We start from the raw sequence: 22,775 nt of genomic DNA on the forward strand, positions 1-22,775 counted from the left end.
ATCAATCCTGCAAGTCACAAACTTCAGGTCACACCCAACAAAATCAAGTTCTGCAAGTATTTTCTGATCAAGTTTTGCAAGTTCCAAAAATTGAATAAGTTCTGCAAGTCTGCAACTTTGCAAGTCACATAAGTCTGCAACTCTGCAAGTCAGAGTAGTCAACTGGAGTCAAAACTGACTTGTGCTCAAAACTCCTAGAAGGACTGTTCCTGCGCAGAAACTCTGAACTGCAAAGTTGTTCGTTGGAAGGTACTCTACCCATACGCAGATTTGCTGAAGCATTTTCAGCATACGAAGAAGGATAAATCACAGATTTTCCGAAGATTGAGAAAGCTATACCCAAAAACACATAAGCCTTGTAACCCCGAACTTGAGCTACGCTCATCCCGCTAACCTAATTTTGAGTGAGAAAGGTCTTTTGAGTTTTGCAGGATGACGGAACCACATATGGATGATCTTATGGCTGAAGGCGACTTACCTGAGCCTATGATGGAGCAAAAGCTGGACTTAATCATGATGCAATTGGAAGAAGAACGAAGGGCTAGGCAAGCATTGCAAGCTCAACTGGCAAATTTACAAAGAGCGTCTACCGACAAAGAAGAACCTCAAGCTGAAGATCTGATTCGACGTACCATCGACGCAACTCTTGAAGCTCAAACCATCTGCAAGGAATCAAAGATAAGTAAACAAAGTTTCAAATTCCGTACTTTCAATGGCATACGAGAAGGAAAAACTGTTCTAGCATTCATTAGTCAGTTTGATGACTATTTCCATGAGGAAACCTATGCAGAAAAAGATAAAATCAATGTGTCACTAATCATTTAGTAGACAGAGCATCTCTTTGGTGGATTGTAGTACGCAAGAGCATAGAATGTCCTGCTACTTGGGAGAGTTTCAAGAAGAAGTTCATGCAGAATTTCCTTCCACCGCAATTTCATGAGAAAGCTATTAAGCAATGGGATCTTCTCCAACAACGGGATCATGAGCCTATACCTTAGTATACAGAGCATTTTTGGAATGCACTACTCCATCTACGCATGCTTGAAGACGTACCTGAAGAAAGCGACACATAAGCGCAAGTATAAGTCTAGACTTCTTGGACATTACTACGCTGAAGTTAACATGTTCAAGCCTGCTATTCTTGAAGATGCCATTTCACTAGCTCACGACACTAAAGATAAGCTACGAGATAGAGACAGACGTCCACAGCAATTCCAAGCCAATGGTAACTATGGATCTAAACAATTCAATTCCAATTTTAGAAGATTTAATCCAGGTCGTTTCTCTTCATCATCTTTCCGCAAAAATTGGGCAAAACCACCTGCATTACCATCCAATGTCAATCAAAACCCTAAGCCTATTCCACAGCCAAATCCTAATGTACCTCGACTTCCTGCCATTGCAAATAATGTAACCAAAGCCAAGCCAATAGTATGTTATAAATGCCACCAGCCTGGACATCTAGCAGCAAATTGTCATTCAAAGAAGCCACCAGCTCATATCAACTACCTTGGAGCAATGGACGAAGACGAACATGAAGATATGCATGATTTCACTGAAGATGAGGACAACACTACTACTACTTCTGATACTTTACCAGGTATGCCTACTCCACATCCATTATTGACTATGAAATGTTTGGTGCATGGAAAAGAAAAGACTATTTTGCATGATGATGGTAGTACTCATGATTTTATTTCAGCAAAATTGGTAAAAGAATTGAGATTACAGACTGTACCTACGTATTATCGCATCAAAGCTGCATTTTTAGGCACTAGGCATAATGGTACACAGGAAGTGCAAGACTTAGAGATTCAAATTGGTCAATACACTAAAAGAAGAAACTTTCTAGTTGTTCCATTACAGTCGAGTGTGTAACGTGTCCACTAGAATCATCTAGGACACGTCTTAGTAGTCCATCGGGAAGAATGTCTAGAAAACTCTGCCTGGCACTCCCTTGGAATGTTACGGGTTTTGCAATCTAGGTCTTACCGTGTCTACCACGTAGCGGAAGTATCCTGGCCGTTTCCCACTTAGGATCGACCGGAATTTGGGTTTCGCTGTTTGGTCATTAACTAACAGCAACTAGCGTCAGACCCGAGCGAACTACTTTACGCAGGAACACTAGGTCCGAAGCGGATTCACGCTGCACTTGGTTCAAGGAGAATGGGAAACGAGAGGGATGCAAGGCTCAACCTCTCTGCCATAAAGCATAGTCCCATTCCGTTCCCCTAAAACAGCGTAAATCGGGTAGGATGTAACTCTAGGACATCGTTCTCATTATTAGCTTTGATGATGATGATCATCCTGCTATTCGTCGAGTGATTTTGAGAAAAGTTCCCGGCTAACCGAGACCACCCATCCATAGGACGGACCCATGGTCCATCCTCCGCACTTTCCTCGGTTTGTTTTAGTTATGTAATTACCTAACACATTAATTTGACATATAACAAACAGCTTCTTTGATTAGCCCTGTTAAGCACTGGTTCCTTCACGTAATCTTATCACGTGACATAGAAAAACAATATCAAACAACTTCTTTATTATCATATCATCATTTTATCTTTGAAATACAGAGGTTCCGCCCGTAGGCTTGTTCATAATCCGCCCGAAGGCTATCCAGTAATCCGCTAGGGATCACTATTCCAAGCTTCTGCCCGTAGACTAGTATGCGGGCCTCGAGATCCAATCCCGAGTCACGTTAGCCTCTTGTGCAGGACCCGGAAGGCGAGGGATTTACGGCCAGAGCCCCCCCTGGCACCCAAGCGTCCTCCTGCTCCAAGTAGAGCTCAACGGAAAGACCTCTCGCGGCGGGTTCAGTCCACGTTCCCGGCGCGGTCAACAACCCCCTTGGTTAGGGTCAGGCAGGCAGTCGGGGGTAACTGAGCTGCCACTCCCTTCAGGCCTTCAACCTGAAGCATTTATATATCTTTCATCCTTTAATTCCTTGAACAAACAATGCAAACAGTGCTTTCTAAACTGTTACAAGCACAATCAATTCCAGTGGTCATTTAGTTGGCAAACTGTTAAGGAGTGACTCCTCTCCGAATGCACCCCGCATTCGATCCGGAATCAATTGCAACTTGGCAAGATTCCTATCGTCCTTGGGTTAGGGTCATACCCAACTTAACCAACACCTTAGGTTTTATTAATAGTAGATCCCGGCGACCATGTCGCTTTAATTTATTGACTAATCATTTGCGCCGAGCAATTACTTAACTTCCCTTAACTTGGCAATTTTTCCCTAATGAGGGCGATGTAACAGGATGACTAACCATCCCCTTGCAAGTTAAACTTGCGCAAGAACCTGCCAACCTCATTCCAAGGAATGGCAAAACTTTCTTACGATCAAACCACAAGGCTATGCGACGTTGCAACTAGTTGCACAAGTGTCGCCTCCATTCCAAGAGATCATTTCACCTATTGAATGGCATTTTCTGGTCACGGAATTATCTTCAGACGAGAAGCAGGGTTTAGGGTGTCTTTTTACCCGTCCCATCCCTAATTTCACTAGATCGACAACGTTTAGTCCTAGGGTTCCAACTCAATTCGAGCTTCATCATTTTGAGCGATTGGTCCTTAAGGTAGGAACCCTAGATTATTGTTTGCATGAGCATCCAATTAACTCAACATTTTGGGAATGTGGTTAGGACTATTGGGCATGAAGGTTTCGACTTAGCGACAATTGGAAAACTTGGCCGAATCCTTAACGTGCTAATCCCTAGTTAGTGTTTGGGTATCTATCGTATTGACTGAACCATGCCCATACGAATCCTTTGCGGCTAGGTGATTTGGGTAATTCACTATGCTTGTCTCGCGACAAGGATGAATCCTTCCCTAGAGACAATAAACTAGATCTAAAGAAGAAAAATGGTTTCGACTACCACAATACATGTAAACATGCGACTCACTCTATCTTTTATTGGTAAAGTAAAAATACATGATAAGCTGGGTACCAACTTTCTTAGGACCTACTAGGACTTACTTCAAATAATCATGTCTACTACCTTGTTATCTACACTTTAGAATCTCATGCTTTGTTTAAATCCTGCAACCTTTCCCAAATGCAACACTTGATGAATGAATTTTATGCACGATGAAAGTGCAACATGCAACCCTTTCATAACTACAACGTAGTTAAATGAGATTATTGTAGAGTTAGTGTTGGTATATTCTTTCTTGCAAGCACACGCCACATGCCAATCCATAGATTCATTTTTTGATACACCACCATTACTTTTCGGATAACCTTCTACGGTGTTAACAACTTTTCCCCATGAACCATTACAATAAAGATTTTTCCTAAATTGCGACATATGCTTATTCTTTCCATGACTAGTCAAAAATACACTTAATAACTTCAACCATAGAATGATAGGCGGTAGGTGTTCTAGGCTTGCTAATTTGAAATGCATGATAAGGCAACATAATACTAAGGTCGTACGATGGATAGACAACTCACGTTCATCATTTTGAAAATGTTAATAGCTCCATTTCATGTCATGAAATAATTCTAGTAATCGATCAAATAGACAAATTTTCCTCAATTGCCTTTTAATTTGGCTTGGTAAATTTGAACATGCATATGTGCTTTCTATTCCGTGAGAGTTATTATACCTAATGCGTTACTTTAGCGTAGAATCAAAAATCATAAAAAAAACCTGGGTCTGTGGGCTCGGGGAGATGTCCACTTGAATGCTAGGAGATGAACCTCCCGCAGGTGCGCCTTGCGTCTTCTTGGGAGCCATTGTAGACGTGAATACGGACTCCGCAGATTCCCTCTAGCCTTTACTCTTGCTCTTCGAGACGGCTAGGAGGTCGATACCTTCTCCTCGCGTAGGAATAGGAGTTTCCCGATCCCGGTTTTAGAACTGAGAAGCCCACATAGGATCAAGGCCTATGGCCTTATCCTTAGAAGCTTCTTAAAGAAGCTTCTAAGAAGCTTCTGGGCAACAGCAGCAACGTCGGGGGGTCCCAATGATTGGGAAGGAGGTCGTGGTCAAGAAGAGGATGGGCGGCGGCCTGGGCCTTTCAGCAAGGCGGCGGCGTTCCTGGTCGCGGCAGCAGACGGTGGTCACGACAGCCTCCTCCTCCTTCGAACCTCCCTCATGCAGCCTTCCGACTAGCATTCCCTTCTTCAGCACGGCGACGTGTATCCCACCTTTTTTCCCTCAGCACGTAGGGGATGATTTTATAGGCATGGGGGGGGGGAGAGAAGGCCTCCACCACGTGGCCCCCCTTGCATGGGTTCCCCCCTCCCATGCAGGCCACGACTTTCCCATGTCCCATCCCCCCCACACTCCCTTTTCTCCAGTCGTGCATCGGCTGGGGAAAAAGGGATAAAAATAAAAAAAATTTGCCTTGAATATTCAAATTACCCCTCCCAAGAGGGTGTTTGTGTAAGACTTGCGGTTTCGAACTTCCGGTTTTAATTTACCAATGCGGAGAACCCCATTTCTCGTGTGCAGGTCACACATTACACCGCCGATAATTTCAATACGAGAGATAACCTTTGCACAAGGTTTACATCGTGTGCGGGAAGTCAATATTCACGGGTGGGAATATTACATTCTCTCCCCCTTAGAAGAATCGAGATGTCCTCATCTCGAGATAAATTGGGGATATTGAAGGTTGAGAGAGCTTTCATCCATCCAGGTAGCATCCTCTTCGGGATAATCTTTCCACTGGACGAGGTATTCTTTGAAGGTTCTAGATCTCAACTGTCTCTCCCTAACATCTAAAATCTTTTCCGGTCTTAGTTCAAGGACTCCTTGACTAGGCATTACAATTTGTTGGTCATCGAGTACATGATTAGGGTTGGGCACATATTTTTTTAAGAGACTAATATGGAATACATTATGAACTTTTACGTTAGCAGGAAGTTGCAATTTATAAGCATTGGGTCCCAGGCATTTGAGGGCTTTATACGGCCCACAATACCTTGGACTTAGCTTCTTGCATTGTCCTAGAGATAGAGAACTCCTTTTTGGGCGTACACGAATGAAGACCATGTCTCCTTCTCCGAAGATCCTCTCTTGGCGCTTCAAATCCGCGTATGCCTTTTGTCTATCTTTGGCTGCTTGTATGTCTTGTCTTATTGACCTTATTTGGTCATCCATGTCTTCTAACATTTGTCTTGAAGCCTCAACTCTTAGGGTTGGATCAGAAAAGTTTAGGGGACTTCGACAATCATGACCATACAATGCCTGGAAAGGGGTCATTTGGATGCTCTGCTGGTAAGAAGCATTGTAGGCAAATTCTACTAACGGCAAGTATTGAATCCACCTCTTCGGCTCCCGACAGCAGTATGCCCTAAGCATATCCTCAATGATTTGATTTACTCGCTCTGTTTGTCCATCCGTTTGGGGATGGTAGGCGGTGCTAAAACAGAGTTGAGTTCCAATAGCTTCAAAGATAGCTCTCCAGAAGTGTGAAGTGAAGAGAGAATCTCGATCGCTAATGATCCTTCTAGGTAACCCATGTAACTTGAATATCTCCTTGATAAACACTCTTGCAATGTCGGAGGCTTTATAGTTTGTCTTTACTGGAATCAGGTGTGCAACCTTAGTAAGCATGTCAACTACAACCATAATGGAGTTGTATCCTCCTTGGACTTGGGGTAAGCCCACCACAAAATCCATACTGATGAATTCCCATTTCATTTGGGGAATGTCAAGTGGTTGCAATTTTCCTGGCATCATGACATGTTCAGCCTTGATACGTTGGCAAGACAAACATTCAGTGACATATTTGAGAACGTCACCTTTGAGCCTCTCCCAATGGTAGCTCTTCCTAACTGCATTAAGAGTTTTTGCATAGCCGGGACGTCCTGCGAAGGGGGAATCATGAGCTTCCCATAATATCTTCTGCTTAAGTCACTACAAGGGATCGGGCTCATACCCGCGCTCCTAGCCGCACAAAATGACTTGGGAAAAAAAGTGTCGGGCCCGTGTAATAGCGCGTGTATCATCGCGGCCAGAGACATGCGTGTAAAAGCGCGTGTACAGTACAGTCAGTCGCACGAATACACGACCCCATACACGCGTTCTGCGCAGTTTTGCTGCAAATTTACACGCGAATCTAACAGACTATCCGCGCAAATTTACGCGATTTTGACAGATGACACGCGCTTATACACGCGATTACAGAGGGAAAAAAAAAATCCAGAGAGTGCTTTTGGGTGCCTGGATGCTGTTCCAGCCACCCAAAGGCATTCTCTGGATTTTTTTTTTGGTGCATTGCACCATAAAAAAAGAGCGATTTAGATTTCAAGACACGAATCAAGACTCACTCTCTATGAATACACGATTCAATATTACTATTTAAAACTTAATACACGACTCAAGACTCACGATTCAATACATTGTCAATACATGATACATTTGTGTACAAGGGAGTCCATATGTCAAAATAGCCCATGGCTTTAATTAGGAACAAATATATACAAAGTCAAATAGGGAGCTAGGTGCAAAAAAGCCCATGTGGCTTCAGTTACAAAAAATTTTTGTACAACCACATCCTACAGTATTCTGAAAGCTAATCAGAGGATGATGAGGACCCTGTGCTCTCTCCATGATCAGAGGAGCTCGCATCGGTATATTCCGATGAGTGGTGCTCGCCTCCACCAGGAGCAGTGGCACGAACATCAGCAGTGGCGGTTGGATCATCAGGGGCAGGAGCATCAGCATCTTGTGCCTGTTCAAGAAATATACCGTATGTAAGTATACATATATATGCAATTAAATAAACCGAAGGTAAGAATTCTAACTACCTCCCGACTCTAATACTACTAGCTATATCAATTATAACTATTGACTTTATTATTCTAACTTTTTTTTTATTTTAACAGGTTTGAGGACATCGGGTTAACATGCATGTCCTATATGTGGCCCTTCATTGGTACATGAGTATGCTGATGGTTTGTGTAAGACCATATTCGATAATCATCATCGATTTCTCCCATCAGATCACCCTAAATATGCTCCTAGTAAGAGGAACATTCATCCACAGACACTTCGTGCAAAAGATTGGAAGCGTATTTGGGAGTCTTCAAATGTTCTTCCTCCAGATGGCATGAACAGGTACATCTCCATTGTTTTCAATCTTGTTTTGTGTAGTCTCTAAAGTTGGAATAAAGATGACAGTCTGCAATCCCTTGTGTAGGTACTCCATTTTTTTCCGGCTACCATATTGGACCCATCTCAAGATCAACCATCTTCTTGATCCCATGCACATCTTCAAGAATGTGGGATCTAGTATTTGGGAACATGTTATTGGTAAAAGAGACAATGTTAGCGTACGGGAGGACTTGCAGGTCGCAGGACGTATGCGTCAAGCTTGGCCACGAGAGGAGGGTGGGCACGTTCGTCTTCCGCCTGCTCCCTGGATTATATCAAAGAAGGAGGAGAAGCAGGTAAAGCAAGCCATCACCACTTTGCGTACTCCCACTGGATGCATGAGATCGTTGAAGGGAGCGTTTACAACCACTAAGAAAAGAGGGGTTGAGCAACTACATGGGTTGAAGTCCCACGATTGGCACAAGATGCTCCAAGTAAGTGTTTTCCAATTATTGTAGGTTGAAATTAAATTTTGTAATGCCCTAACCCAAATATACATGTGCTCTTATGTGCGCAGTTCATACTACCTACTAGCATCGACCATTGTGCAGACAGGAGTTTGAAAAGATGTATTTATAAGATGGGCGAGCTTGTGAGGTATGTAAATCCCATGTAAGATCACCCTTCATTATACCTTGCAAAATGAATGTGCATGAGGTATAACGTACTGTGCATTTATTTTTCAGATATGTTAGTTCCAAAGCAATTGATCCAGCCACATTGGATGATGCGCGTGTTATGGCAGTGGAGGTGGTTTGTATGGTAGAGGAGACTTTTCCGCGAACCATTCTCACAAGTCAACAACATCTCATTGTGCATTTAGTGGATGAAATTGCTTTATGTGGCACTGTGCATGCCCGTTGGATGTTCTTCCTAGAGCGCTTCATGAAGACCTTAAAAGACTTTGTGAGGCAAAGTGCAAGGCCCGAAGGAAGCATGGCTGAGGGTTGGTTGATACAAGAGTCTCTTGTATATATATCAGAATTTCTTGATCAGGTGGATAGCTCTTTGCCGCGACTATGGAGCAATGAAGAGGACTTGAGGATGACGTCTATTGTGCCTCAAGGAAAAGGACAGAGCAAAGTAATTGAGAGAACATTGATTGATGATCTTAATTTCACTTGCATCCTTAATAGTGATGTGATGAGCAGATGGGTTACAAGATACGAGGATGCAAAGACAAAAAGGCAAGCAGACAGAGCTCTCTTTCGGAGGCAACATGGCTCTCGTAAGGCGTACCCTAAGCATCTAGCAACACTTCCGAATGATATTTATGTTGATTGGTTGCATGAGGAAATGGAGAGAGCAGAGAGAGATGAGGGGCTGCATATCACGGCGGAAGAATGGGAGTATGCACGAGGTGTTAAAGGTACATAGAACAAATGTAAATTTGCATTCTTTGTAAGTGATTGGCTTTTCATATTTATTCACATTAATTGCTTACATAGATATTGCTTATATTTTGGTCCAGTGCACTATGTTCAATGCTATATGGTGTGAAGGCAAGCATTTTCGAACACAAAGAATAGATGAAAAGAGGAATACACAAGATTGCGGTGTCATTAGTAGCTTTGAGGGAGCCAATGGAAAAATGGATGATTATTGTGGCACAATCCAAGACATATACAGACTTGACTTTCGCCGCTTCTTTGTGTATGTTTTGGATGTCAAATGGCAAATGAACGTGGTGGAAAAAGGGCCTAACGCAACGATAAAACGCCATGCAAGTGGGTATGTAACTATTGACTCTACAAAGTTTTGGCAAACAAAGAAAGATAGGCTCGTATTGCCACAACAATGTGAGCAGGTATGCATTTTTTTACAAATGTGTTTCATGTACATATATATCTAAGCTCGCGCACCCCTTGACTTTTGATATCCTAATTAATTAATGAATTATGTGTATTTGAGCAGGTTATCTATCTGCCAATGGTGCATGACAGTAAATGGTGGTATGTCATCCCTATTGCACCACGTTCCAAAGTAATGTATAATACATTCACTGATATGGAGCATATGGAGGATGTGGCAAGCCACAAAGAAGATGATGTCGAACATGCCAATGTAGATGATCATGATAATGAGGATGAGCGTGCCATTTCTCATGATCATGAGGATGACCCTTCCATTGAGGATGATGGTGATGATGATGAGAATGATCAAGGCATCGGTACCATTATCAATGGGCAAAATAGCGATAGTAGAATAAATTTAATCGTAGCCTTACAAATTGATCAAATGGATATTGATGTTGATCGTTTGGCAAGGATGGATCTTATTGAAGATGAGATCGAACCCTAACCAATCCATCACTGTATTGTTCCAAATTCATGACATTTCTATTGTATACTTTGTCTTTCAATAACCATATGAAGATATATTTTTCAATATATTACGTTGTTGTAAGTGCATGTAGTGGGATTTTGTAATGGTTTGTAAACACTGCAATGCACAATGACATTTTTAAAACTTAATGGTTTTCTGTTTTGAAAAGAAATGGATTTCTGTAGTTAGGCTTTGTGTCGCGTGTAACAGAGCGTGTATTATGACAGACTTAACGCGCAAATACACGCGCCCTCACATGCAATTATACACGCGCCTGACTTGGCGCATATACACGCACTGTTACATGCATGTATACACGCGCCCGATATTGCTGTAAGTATAAACGACCATACACGCGCCCGTAACTTTTCGCGTGTAATGGACGCGTGTATGGCGGCATTGTGTTGTAGTGAGTGACTGGCTTGTTGGTATACATAGCCTTGTTCTGTAGTAGACAAGTCCATTATCAATGGAAAATTCCCGATACTTAGCTTGTGACTTCAGATTCTGCTCCTTGGTAGATATTTCTTTTATCATGGTTTGGTAGGCCAAATCATGGCATGCTTCCTCTCTAGCTAGTTCGAGTATAGGGTTGCTTGGCATAGATACCTTTGTAGCCAGAGATCTGGCTGTTGATGGATTTTGCAAGATTAAGGAATTTAGGAATGCCTTGCGACTGAGTGCATCGGCAACTACATTCTCTTTCCCTGGTCGATACTTGATTTCAAAATCATATTCCTCCAATACTTCAATCCATCGACGTTGCCTCATGTTGAGCTCGTTCTGGGTAAAAATCCATTTGAGACTCTTATGATCGGTTACTAGAGTAAACCTGTTACCCAACAGGTAATGTCTCCAAAGCTTTAGAGCATGGATGACAGCTAATAACTCCAGATCATGCGTGGCATAATTCTTTTCATGACTCTTCAATTTCCTTGAAGAATATGCTACTGGATGACCTTCCTGCATGAGTACACACCCCAAGGCAAGAATGCTGGCATCAGTTACTACCTCGAACTCCTTATTGAGGTCAGGAAGTTTCAGAATAGGTGCTGATATCAAACATTGCTTCAATTGATCGAAGCTATTTTGCTCGGGAGTTGACCATGTAATAGAAGTCTGCTTCTTTAGTAAGTCGGTAAGGGGTGCTGCAATCAAAGCATAGTTTTTGATAAAGACCCTATACCATCCTATCAAGCCAAGAAAACTGCGTATTTCTTTGACGGATACTGGTATTGGCCATTCAAGCACATCTCTGACTTTGGCTGGATCTACTGATATTCCTTCTGATGATACTATGAATCCTAGATATTCAATCTGTCGTTTGAAAAATGCACACTTCTTCATTTTTGCATATAGCTTATGAGACCTCATTGTCTCAAGGACAATCCGAAGTTGAGGTTCATGATCTTCTTCCTGTTTAGAATAGACTAAAGTGTCATCGAAGAACACAAGCACGAAATCATCAAGATATGGTCTAAAAATATCATGCATTAATCTATTGAAGGTGGCAGGTGCATTTGTAAGCCCGAATGACATAACCAAAAATTCAAAGTGCCCATATCTTGTATTGAAGGCCATTTTTGGAATATCTTCATCCTTGATCCTGATTTGATAGTAACCTGACCTAAGATCAATTTTGGAGAAGATCTTTGCACCTTGAAGGTGATCAAGAAGCTCATCTATTCTAGGAATAGGATACTTGTTCTTGACTGTTGATTGATTCAACCCACGGTAATCAATACATAGTCGAAGTGTCCCATCTTTCTTTTTCTGGAATAGTACTGGAGCTCCCCATGGTGAGTTGCTAGGCCTGATGTAACCCTGATCTAACAGTTGCTTGAGTTGTTCCTTCAACTCAATAGCTTCTGGTATGGACATTCTATAAGGTCTCTTTGCAATTGGCGCAGCTCCAGGCATTAACCTTATTTCATGATCAACTTCTCTTGGAGGGGGAAGTTCAGTTAATTCCTCAGGGAATACGTCAGCGTATTCCTTTAGCCAAGAGGGTTCCTCATGAGACTCCTGCCTTTGATCTAATTTGTTGAGTTTGATCAGGTAAACAGGTAATCCTTTTCTAACCCCTTTTATGATCCGCGATATTTTGGCTAACTGGATTCTTGGCACTCCTGCCTCACCTTGAGTCGTAACAAACTCACTTTCAGAGTTCCGAAAGGAAACTTGACCCTTCCCACAGTGGATGTGAGCGTCATTAGGCTTAAGCCAATCCATCCCGAGTAGACACTCGTGGATACCTAAATTCATGACTCTGAATTTGACTGAGGTTTTCTTTCCTCCCAGATAGAACTCCTCCTTAGCAGTTTGCCTGGTACAAGTTACCTCACGACCGTTTGCCAATTCCACAAGTAGGGTAGGTGCTTCTAATGTGGCTATTCCTAATCTCTTAGCACACGCTGGTGAGATAAAGGAATGTGTACTGCCACAATCAATCAAGGTTTTGAAACCTTTACCTTGATAGACCGACGGTGTTTGAATTACCGAGAACTGGCGATTCGGGCCCTTCTTGTGTAAAGCGGCATGGACTGTCTCTCTTTCGAACTCTGCTTCCATAGTCGGATCTTCCTCTTCTTCTGCTTCACATCTTTGCCTATTGGTAATGCAGGCAGTTCTTCCTTTTCCACGGGTGGCGGCTCCCTGACCGCGGCCTGCACCTTGACGGTGTCCCTCGCTGAGCTTGGGACATTGCCTTTTGAAGTGACCGAGTTCATTGCAGTGGAAACATCGGAGGTTTCGGCCATTACTGTGAGTAGGAACAAAGTTATTGACGTTATTTGTCCTTGCTTTCTTCCTTTGTCCCTGATTGTGGCCTTGAACTCTCTTAACTTGGGGTCTGAATGCCCCTCTGTTCGGGTCGCTATAAGACCAATTTTTGTTACCCCTCGGTCTAGCTTACACTTCCTGAATTATAGGTGCCGCTCGAATGAGTGCATCCTGAAGATCTGATGGACGCATAGATTCGAGACGAGTATTTACAGGTGGATTTAAGCCCGCGCAAAATTTGGACACCTGCTGCGTCATGTCCATTTGTGGCGCATACTTTAAGAGTGAGACAAATTTAGAGTAGTAAGCGTCAAGGGTGAGTCCTAACTGTTTTAGCTCATAGAACTCATTCATTTTCTGTGTACGATATGCAGGTGGCAAATATCTCCCCTGCACGGCTTGCTTTAACTTCTCCCAGGTAACGGACCCCTCTGAAGTCCCTTGATCCCTGCACCATTGTTTCCACCATAGTCTAGCTTCACCGGTGAGTTTTAATTTGGCGAGCATGGCCTGATTGGTAGGTGCAGTACCAGCTGCTTCGAAGTAATCCTCCATAGATTCAATCCAAATTTCAGCATCATACTGGACGAATCTGCCTTTCCCGTCAAACTCGGGTGGCTTTATCTGTTTGAGGAGGAACTTCTTCTCCTGGATCACAGTAGTACTTGATGTAGGGGGCGAATTTGGAACCTGTACCTGGGGTTGTGCCTGAGTAAAAGTTTTCTTAACATTATTATATGATAGTTGACTTTAGCTTATCTTTAGTTCAGCTATCTCGTAAATCATGAAGCTACTTAGCTTTTCGCAACAACCCTGATGCACAATCGGATATTGATAAAGAAAGTCCTTATTTATATTTACATGGGCGTAGCCTTATACAACATCTCGTGTGATGATAATCCAATCATTACATTTAGTTTGGGGAGAACAACATTGTATTGGATTTGTCTACAGGAACTATGTAATAGTAGGGTTTTGGGTCATGAATCTTTAGGAATCGATAATTCATCGGAAGTTCAGGATATCCTTTCCGCTGGAATCCATACTTCCCATGGCGGCCCAACACCTTAATCCTGTCAGCTGGAATTACACGGGTTACTTCCTCATATACATATGAGTTCAATTCAACCCTCCGACCTCGAATATGCAAAGTCGAATTTACGTGAGCTTCCACAAAAATGAACAGCTTCACGACTTTCAAATCTTCCAACCACTTGATCCTCTTTAGGTTGGTTTGTAGATAAGCGAACCGGTGGGCAGCTATGTAGTAGATTCCTGAAGACCCAGTCCATCTTCGTTCTATATATAAAGGTGATGGGTTATAAATCTGCTCCAGGATGTTCATCATTTCAATTCTCTGCCTATAACGCGGAGAATGCATTGCAGTCATGAACATGATCCGGAACACCAAAAACTTATTCCACGCTTCATAGTTCTGCAAGACAGTATTGTAGATGAGAAAATGTTTGGACAGCAACAATTTCTTTACTTCATTTTTATTGAGATCTCACGAAGACAATTCCGTTGTTGGTCGGCTCTGATACCAACTGTAACGTGTCCACTAGAATCATCTAGGACACGTCTTAGTAGTCCATCGGGAAGAATGTCTAGAAAACTCCGCCCGGCACTCCCTTGGAATGTTACGGGTTTTGCAATCTAGGTCTTACCGCGTCTACCACGTAGCGGAAGTATCCTGGCCGTTTCCCACTTAGGATCGACCGGAATTTGGGTTTCCCTGTTTGGTCATTAACTAACAGCAACTAGCGTCAGACCCGAGCGAACTACTTTACGCAGGAACACTAGGTCCGAAGCGGATTCACGCTGCACTTGGTTCAAGGAGAATGGGAAACGAGAGGGATGCAAGGCTCAACCTCTCTGCCATAAAGCATAGTCCCATTCCGTTCCCCTAAAACAGCGTAAATCGGGTAGGATGTAACTCTAGGACATCATTCTCATTATTAGCTTTGATGATGATGATCATCCCGCTATTCGTCGAGTGATTTTGAGAAAAGTTCTCGGCTAACCGGGACCACCCATCCATAGGACGGACCCATGGTCCATCCTCCGCACTTTCCTCGGTTTGTTTTAGTTATGTAATTACCTAACACATTAATTTGACATATAACAAACAGCTTCTTTGATTAGCCCTGTTAAGCACTGGTTCCTTCACGTAATCTTATCACGTGACATAGAAAAACAATATCAAACAACTTCTTTATTATCATATCATCATTTTATCTTTGAAATACAGAGGTTCCGCCCGTAGGCTTGTTCATAATCCGCCCGAAGGCTATCCAGTAATCCGCTAGGTATCACTATTCCAAGCTTCTGCCCGTAGACTAGTATGCGGGCCTCGAGATCCAATCCCGAGTCACGTTAGCCTCTTGTGCAGGACCCGGAAGGCGAGGGATTTACGGCCAGAGCCCCCCCTGGCACGCAAGTGTCCTCCTGCTCCAAGTAGAGCTCAACGGAAAGACCTCTCGCGGCGGGTTCAGTCCACGTTCCCGGCGCGGTCAACAACCCCCTTGGTTAGGGTCAGGCAGGCAGTCGGGGGTAACTGAGCTGCCACTCCCTTCAGGCCTTCAACCTGAAGCATTTATATATCTTTCATCCTTTAATTCCTTGAACAAACAATGCAAACAGTGCTTTCTAAACTGTTACAAGCACAATCAATTCCAGTGGTCGTTTAGTTGGCAAACTGTTAAGGAGTGACTCCTTCTCTCCGAATGCACCCCGCATTCGATCCGGAATCAATTGCAACTTGGCAAGATTCCTATCGTCCTTGGGTTAGGGTCATACCCAACTTAACCAACACCTTAGGTTTTATTAATAGTAGATCCCGGCGACCATGTCGCTTTAATTTATTGACTAATCATTTGCGCCGAGCAATTACTTAACTTCCCTTAACTTGGCAATTTTTCCCTAATGAGGGCGATGTAACAGGATGACTAACCATCCCCTTGCAAGTTAAACTTGCGCAAGAACCTGCCAACCTCATTCCAAGGAATGGCAAAACTTTCTTACGATCAAACCACAAGGCTATGCGACGTTGCAACTAGTTGCACAAGTGTCGCCTCCATTCCAAGAGATCATTTCACCTATTGAATGGCATTTTCTGGTCACGGAATTATCTTCAGACGAGAAGCAGGGTTTAGGGTGTCTTTTTACCCGTCCCATCCCTAATTTCACTAGATCGACAACGTTTAGTCCTAGGGTTCCAACTCAATTCGAGCTTCATCATTTTGAGCGATTGGTCCTTAAGGTAGGAACCCTAGATTATTGTTTGCATGAGCATCCAATTAACTCAACATTTTGGGAATGTGGTTAGGACTATTGGGCATGAAGGTTTCGACTTAGCGACAATTGGAAAACTTGGCCGAATCCTTAACGTGCTAATCCCTAGTTAGTGTTTGGGTATCTATCGTATTGACTGAACCATGCCCATACGAATCCTTTGCGGCTAGGTGATTTGGGTAATTCACTATGCTTGTCTCGCGACAAGGATGAATCCTTCCCTAGAGACAATAAACTAGATCTAAAGAAGAAAAATGGTTTCGACTACCACAATACATGTAAACATGCGACTCACTCTATCTTTTATTGGTAAAGTAAAAATACATGATAAGCTGGGTACCAACTTTCTTAGGACCTACTAGGACTTACTTCAAATAATCATGTCTACTACCTTGTTATCTACACTTTAGAATCTCATGCTTTGTTTAAATCCTGCAACCTTTCCCAAATGCAACACTTGATGAATGAATTTTATGCACGATGAAAGTGCAACATGCAACCCTTTCATAACTACAACGTAGTTAAATGAGATTATTGTAGAGTTAGTGTTGGTATATTCTTTCTTGCAAGCACACGCCACATGCCAATCCATAGATTCATTTTTTGATACACCACCATTACTTTTCGGATAACCTTCTACGGTGTTAACAACTTTTCCCCATGAACCATTACAATAAAGATTTTTCCTAAATTGCGACATATGCTTATTCTTTCCATGACTAGTCAAAAATACACTTAATAACTTCAACCATAGAATGATAGGCGGTAGGTGTTCTAGGCTTGCTAATTTGAAATGCATGATAAGGCAACATAATACTAAGGTCGTACGATGGATAGACAACTCACGTTCATCATTTTGAAAATGTTAATAGCTCCATTTCATGTCATGAAATAATTCTAGTAATCGATCAAATAGACAAATTTTCCTCAATTGCCTTTTAATTTGGCTTGGTAAATTTGAACATGCATATGTGCTTTCTATTCCGTGAGAGTTATTATACCTAATGCGTTACTTTAGCGTAGAATCAAAAATCATAAAAAAAACCTGGGTCTGTGGGCTCGGGGAGATGTCCACTTGAATGCTAGGAGATGAACCTCCCGCAGGTGCGCCTTGCGTCTTCTTGGGAGCCATTGTAGACGTGAATACGGACTCCGCAGATTCCCTCTAGCCTTTACTCTTGCTCTTCGAGACGGCTAGGAGGTCGATACCTTCTCCTCGCGTAGGAATAGGAGTTTCCCGATCTCGGTTTTAGAACTGAGAAGCCCACATAGGATCAAGGCCTATGGCCTTATCCTTAGAAGCTTCTTAAAGAAGCTTCTAAGAAGCTTTTGGGCAACAGCAGCAACGTCGGGGGGTCCCAATGATTGGGAAGGAGGTCGTGGTCAAGAAGAGGATGGGCGGCGGCCTGGGCCTTTCAGCAAGGCGGCGGCGTTCCTGGTCGCGGCAGCAGATGGTGGTCACGGCAGCCTCCTCCTCCTTCGAACCTCCCTCACGCAGCCTTCCGACTAGCATTCCCTTCTTCAGCAGGGCGACGTGTATCCCACCTTTTTTCCCTCAGCACGTAGGGGATGATTTTATAGGCATGGGGGGGGGAGAGAAGGCCTCCACCACGTGGCCCCCCTTGCATGGGTTCCCCCCTCCCATGCAGGCCACGACTTTCCCATGTCCCATCCCCCCCACACTCCCTTTTCTCCAGCCGTGCATCGGCTGGGGAAAAAGGGATAAAAATAAAAAAAAATTTGCCTTGAATATTCAAATTACCCCTCCCAAGAGGGTGTTTATGTAAGACTTGCGGTTTCGAACTTCCGGTTTTAATTTACCAATGCGGAGAACCCCATTTCTCGCGTGCAGGTCACACATTACACCGCCGATAATTTCAATACGAGAGATAACCTTTGCACAAGGTTTACATCGTGTGCGGGAAGTCAATATTCACGGGTGGGAATATTACAGAGTGACATTATTTTAGGTATGCCTTGGTGTCACCAGCATAACCTAGATATAGACTATTCCACACACTCAATGAATATTAATTTTCAAGGAAAATCTATTACATTATATGGTATGCATGCATCTAATGTTTTTCCACTGCTTTCGCATACTCAAGCTAAACGTGCATTACGCAAGAGTAGTAAATCCTATCTCATTTGGGTGAATGAACTGCAAGTAAAAGAAAATCATATGCACCCTAGGCATAAAGAATTTCTTGCATATTTTAAGGACTGTTTTGCAGAAGACCTACCACCTGGTTTACCTCCTTCACGTCCAGAAGACCATAAGATAGATTTGATCCCTGGCACACAACCACCTTGCAAAGCACCATATAGGCATAACCAGATAGAGCAAAAAGAAATCCAGAGTCAAGTTGAGAAATTACTAAATAGAGGATTGATTAGACCTAACAGTTCTCCATTCGGTGCACCTGTTCTGTTAGTCAAGAAAAAGAATAATACCTATCGTATGTGCATTGACTATCGCGCTTTAAATAAGATCACTGTAAAGAATAGGTATCCTATTCCTAGAGTTGATGACCTTATGGACAAATTGCAAGGATCTGCTATATTTAGTAAAATAGACCTTAAGTCTGGTTATCATCAGGTGAGACTAGATAAGTCTGACATATTCAAGACTGCATTTAGAACACAGTTTGGTCATTACGAATTTTTAGTCATGCCATTTGGATTGACTAATGCACCTGCTACGTTTAGTAGAATGATGAACCGTATATTTCTAAAATATCAGTATTGTGTAATTGTCTTCTTTGATGATATTTTGGTGTTTAGTCAAAATGAGAAAGAACATTATGAGCATTTGTCATTGGTTTTCCAGTTATTGAAAGAAAATCAACTGTATGCAAATCCTGAAAAGAGTGAATTCTTTAAAACAGAAATTGAGTATTTAGGTCATATTGTATCATCTGATGGAATTAAAGTTGATCCTAAGAAAATTGATGCAATATTGAATTGGCACGTACCTAAAAACGTGCATGAGTTACGCTCATTCCTTAGTCTTGCTAGTTTCTATAGGAAGTTTGTACATAATTTTTCATTACTTGCTTTACCATTAACCAAACTTCTGAAGAAAGGAATTGTTTATCATTGGACCGAAAATCAACAGAAACCCTTTGACTTACTGAAACATGCATTAACCCATGCCCCTGTTCTACAGTTGCCTGATTTTAATAGACATTCTTTTTAGTAGTGACCGATGCTAGTGGATCAGGAATAGGAGCTGTACTTATGCAAGACAATCATCCTATAGCCTATTCTAGTTCTAAGCTGAAACCTTCTGAACTGAAATATTCCACATATGACAAAGAACTATTAGCAGTTGTACAAGCATTAAGAGAGTGGAAACACTACTTAATGGGTTCAGAATTTATGATTAAGACCGATCAGCAAAGTATTAGACATTTACTTAGCCAACCCCAAATCTCTGACCGTCATATCACATGGGCCTCCTTTATTCAAAGTTTTCATCCTATTATTCAATACCAACCTGGAAAAGAAAATGTAGTGGCTGATGCATTGAGTAGAAGACCTGCCATTCATAATATTTCTATCATATCTTTTGATTCTTTGATTGCTATGAAAGATACATATCACGAGGATATTACTTTTCATGTTGATTGGAATAAATAAGTTCAAAATAATTTCATTCCTATTGATTCATTGTCATATAATGATGGATTTATGTTTTATGAAAAGAGATTGTGTGTTACAATTCCATTCCGATCTTTTGTTTTGAATGAAATTCATTGTCCCCCATATCAAGGTCATAGAGGTATCATATCTACCTTACGTATATTAACTGAAGATTTTTATTGGCCGCATATGGATGCTGATGTATCTAACTTTATTTCTGAATGTTTGATTTGTCAAAGAGTTAAGAGACATCATGGAAAACAGTATGGATTACTTATGCCTTTGTCTATTCCATCTAAACCTTGGGAACAAATTTCTATGCATTTCATTACTGGTTTACCTAATACTAAATCTAACCATGATATGATTTGGACAGTTGTAGATAGATTTAGTAAACAAACATATTTCATTCCATGTAAGAAAACTTTAACAGCATCACAAGCAGCACAGTTATTTTTGAAAACTGTTTTTACTAACCATGGATTGCCAAAAGTTATTATTTCAGATCGTGATTCTAGATTTTGTAACAATTTTTGGATTACTCTGTTTGCTAACCTAGGCACAAAGATTGATTTCTCATCTGCATTTCATCCAGAAACTAATGGACAAATAGAAGCTACTAATAGCACCATTCTAGATCTTTTACGTGCATATACTATTTCTAAACCACAGATATAGGACACACATTTGCATTTATTACAGTTTGCATATAACAATACACCACACACATCTACAAAGAAAGCACCGTTTGAAGTGATTTATGGATATAGATTATCTACACCTGTTGCATCTTTGTCAAATAGAATTCAAAATGCTGATGATATTGCTAGTATGCATAACAGTATTTTTGATGAGGTCAAAGATATGATTGCTAAAGCCCAGCAATCATATACCAAACAAGCCAACAAGAAAAGACAAGCAATGAATTTCAAAGTTGATGATTATGTTTGGTTGAGAATAGAAAAACGTAGGCTGCAAAGTGTAGATAGACATCCAGTTGTGAAATTAGCCCCCAGATTCTATGGACCATTTAGGATCATTCATAAAATTAATGACAATGCATTCAAGTTAGAATTACCACCTCATTGGAAAATTCACAACACATTTCACATTAGTTTATTGAGATCATTTAGAGGCCAATTACCTGTACACCCTGTTTATGAAAACCCACCTTTATTAGAGGAAGAGACTGAAATACTTGAACCAGAAGCTATTATAGACACTGACTTTATGACCACTAGAACTGGCCGAAGGTATTCTAGATATCTAGTTAAATTTAAGAACCATCCTTTAGAGGAAGCACAATGGATGCACGCTAGAGACTTAAATGCTTTCCCCACTCTGTTAGCTCCACATTGAGCTAATAGCAATTGAGGTCAATTGCTATCCCACCCCGGGGGTATGATGCCAGGAGGCATATTTCACGGTGGATTCCATGCCACGGTGGATTCCGTGAGGTTTTACGGTGGATTCCGTAAACTTTGATGACCGGGGCTCATACACAAAGTGGATTCTTTGTGCGAGAAGTTGATGGGGATGCCTGTCCTTTTCGGGCATTTCATTAATTTAGTGTGTACATGGGTGATTCCATAGCGGGTGATTCTGCAAAATGCATATTAAATTAATAAATGTTTATGAGTTTAGAGTGCGCACTCGTAATAAATTAAGGTTAGGATTTATTTCTAACCAGTTGATTTATTTATGTAGCTGAAGACTGCTAGGTATTCACTTTTGTCGGTTTAATTGTATTATTTTACTAACAATTGTGAATGCTTCAGTTGATGTGTAGAGATAGCAGCAGTGGCCCAGGAAAGCATTGGAGGATAGCGAGTATTCGATCTATGGATTATATTCTGATAGGGCGCCACGCCTATATTTTGTCATGCCTATTTATTGAGGCATCGATTATTTATTATTATTTTGTATGCGCATGGGCGCACGGTTATGTTATTTCTATTTGGACATTGTATTGGGCGTGCCAGACTCTTTGGGCACCGTCCATTAGCTTTATTCCTATTTTTGTGTAAAAGCAAACTCAAAAGCTAAAAGCTTGTTATATTTTTGTAAATTGGGCTATTATTGAGCATGAAGAAGAAATATACATAAAATATATGCTTTGTGAAGCGCTCACACAAGGCATAGGGGGAGATTGCACCCAATTGGTCTCTTGCTCTTGTCGTTCATGCTTTTTACCTTATAACTTGTGCAAAAAGTAGAGTTCATTGTTCTTGGGGACCTTCCGGCATTCACTACGCGAGCATACAACGTCCGATCTGCGCACCATCTACCCCTCCGATTGTGGTACAACATGTTTCCCTCGCAGTCCATGATTATTCCCTCCTTTTAGAGGCAGATTGCATTTGACATGCAGGCCTTTGTTGCCCTAACATTGCTGCCTCTGGATGAGAAGATCAGTTACTCCTTCTTAGCTTTTTATAAAAACTAGTTTGGTTTGGTTTATAAGCGCACCTTCTGTTTATATCTACACCTAATATTAATGAAGCACTGTGCTTGCCCATTTCTACTTCATTTGTGCCCAACAGTAACTAGCTACTTACTGCTGAAGAGATTGTCACGCTCTTGAAGAAGGAAACTTCTACCCCCTTGCTTCTC

At 41.8% G+C, this 22,775-nt stretch overlaps 3 protein-coding genes across 5 annotated transcripts in view; all 3 read left to right on the top strand.

Annotated features, from left to right (window-relative positions):
• LOC148039036 (uncharacterized) overlaps nt 1-22,775 on the top strand; it is a 62,736-nt gene that overhangs the window by 26,494 nt on the left and 13,467 nt on the right. The window lies entirely within an intron of this gene.
• LOC148039037 (uncharacterized) lies at nt 727-22,230 on the top strand. 2 transcript variants are annotated; one of them, XR_015690359.1, is made up of 3 exons: nt 1,546-1,600; nt 7,850-8,081; nt 8,164-8,283. XR_015690359.1 is itself a non-coding variant. In XM_087674907.1 (2 exons), exons 1-2 carry the CDS (start codon nt 937-939, stop codon nt 21,949-21,951), a joined length of 675 nt encoding a protein of 224 aa, XP_087531033.1. In that variant the 5' UTR covers nt 727-936; the 3' UTR covers nt 21,952-22,230. The 2 variants fall into 2 exon arrangements, 1 of the variants encoding a protein (XP_087531033.1); XM_087674907.1 differs by lacking the exons at nt 7,850-8,081; nt 8,164-8,283 and adding an exon at nt 21,941-22,230 and having other exon boundaries at nt 727-1,600.
• On the top strand, nt 8,414-10,446 carry LOC148039038 (uncharacterized). Of its 2 annotated transcripts, XM_087675529.1 has the most exons (5): nt 8,414-8,551; nt 8,635-8,714; nt 8,804-9,486; nt 9,589-9,924; nt 10,032-10,446. In XM_087675529.1, the coding sequence occupies exons 3-5, from the start codon at nt 9,382-9,384 to the stop codon at nt 10,416-10,418; spliced, it is 828 nt and encodes a 275-aa protein (XP_087531655.1). In that variant the 5' UTR covers nt 8,414-8,551; nt 8,635-8,714; nt 8,804-9,381; the 3' UTR covers nt 10,419-10,446. The 2 variants fall into 2 exon arrangements, with proteins under 2 accessions (XP_087531655.1, XP_087531653.1); XM_087675527.1 differs by lacking the exon at nt 10,032-10,446 and having other exon boundaries at nt 8,420-8,551; nt 9,589-9,725.

Source organism: Lygodium microphyllum, chromosome 3 (genome assembly GCF_053477565.2).
Source record: "Lygodium microphyllum isolate KBCC chromosome 3, Lygodium_microphyllum_v1.1.10, whole genome shotgun sequence".
NCBI lineage: Eukaryota > Viridiplantae > Streptophyta > Polypodiopsida > Schizaeales > Lygodiaceae > Lygodium > Lygodium microphyllum.

What these genes read in the sequence shown, in the direction of transcription:
- LOC148039038 (XM_087675527.1), top strand. Translation starts at nt 8,456, where the DNA reads ATGAGATCGTTGAAGGGAGCGTTTACAACCACTAAGAAAAGAGGGGTT. An exon ending in AAGATGGGCGAGCTTGTGAG is followed by an intron (nt 8,715 to 8,803) that starts GTATGTAAATCC and finishes TTTATTTTTCAG; the next exon opens with ATATGTTAGTTCCAAAGCAA. An exon ending in GTATGCACGAGGTGTTAAAG is followed by an intron (nt 9,487 to 9,588) that starts GTACATAGAACA and finishes ATTTTGGTCCAG; the next exon opens with TGCACTATGTTCAATGCTAT.
- LOC148039037 (XM_087674907.1), top strand. Translation starts at nt 937, where the DNA reads ATGAGAAAGCTATTAAGCAATGGGATCTTCTCCAACAACGGGATCATG.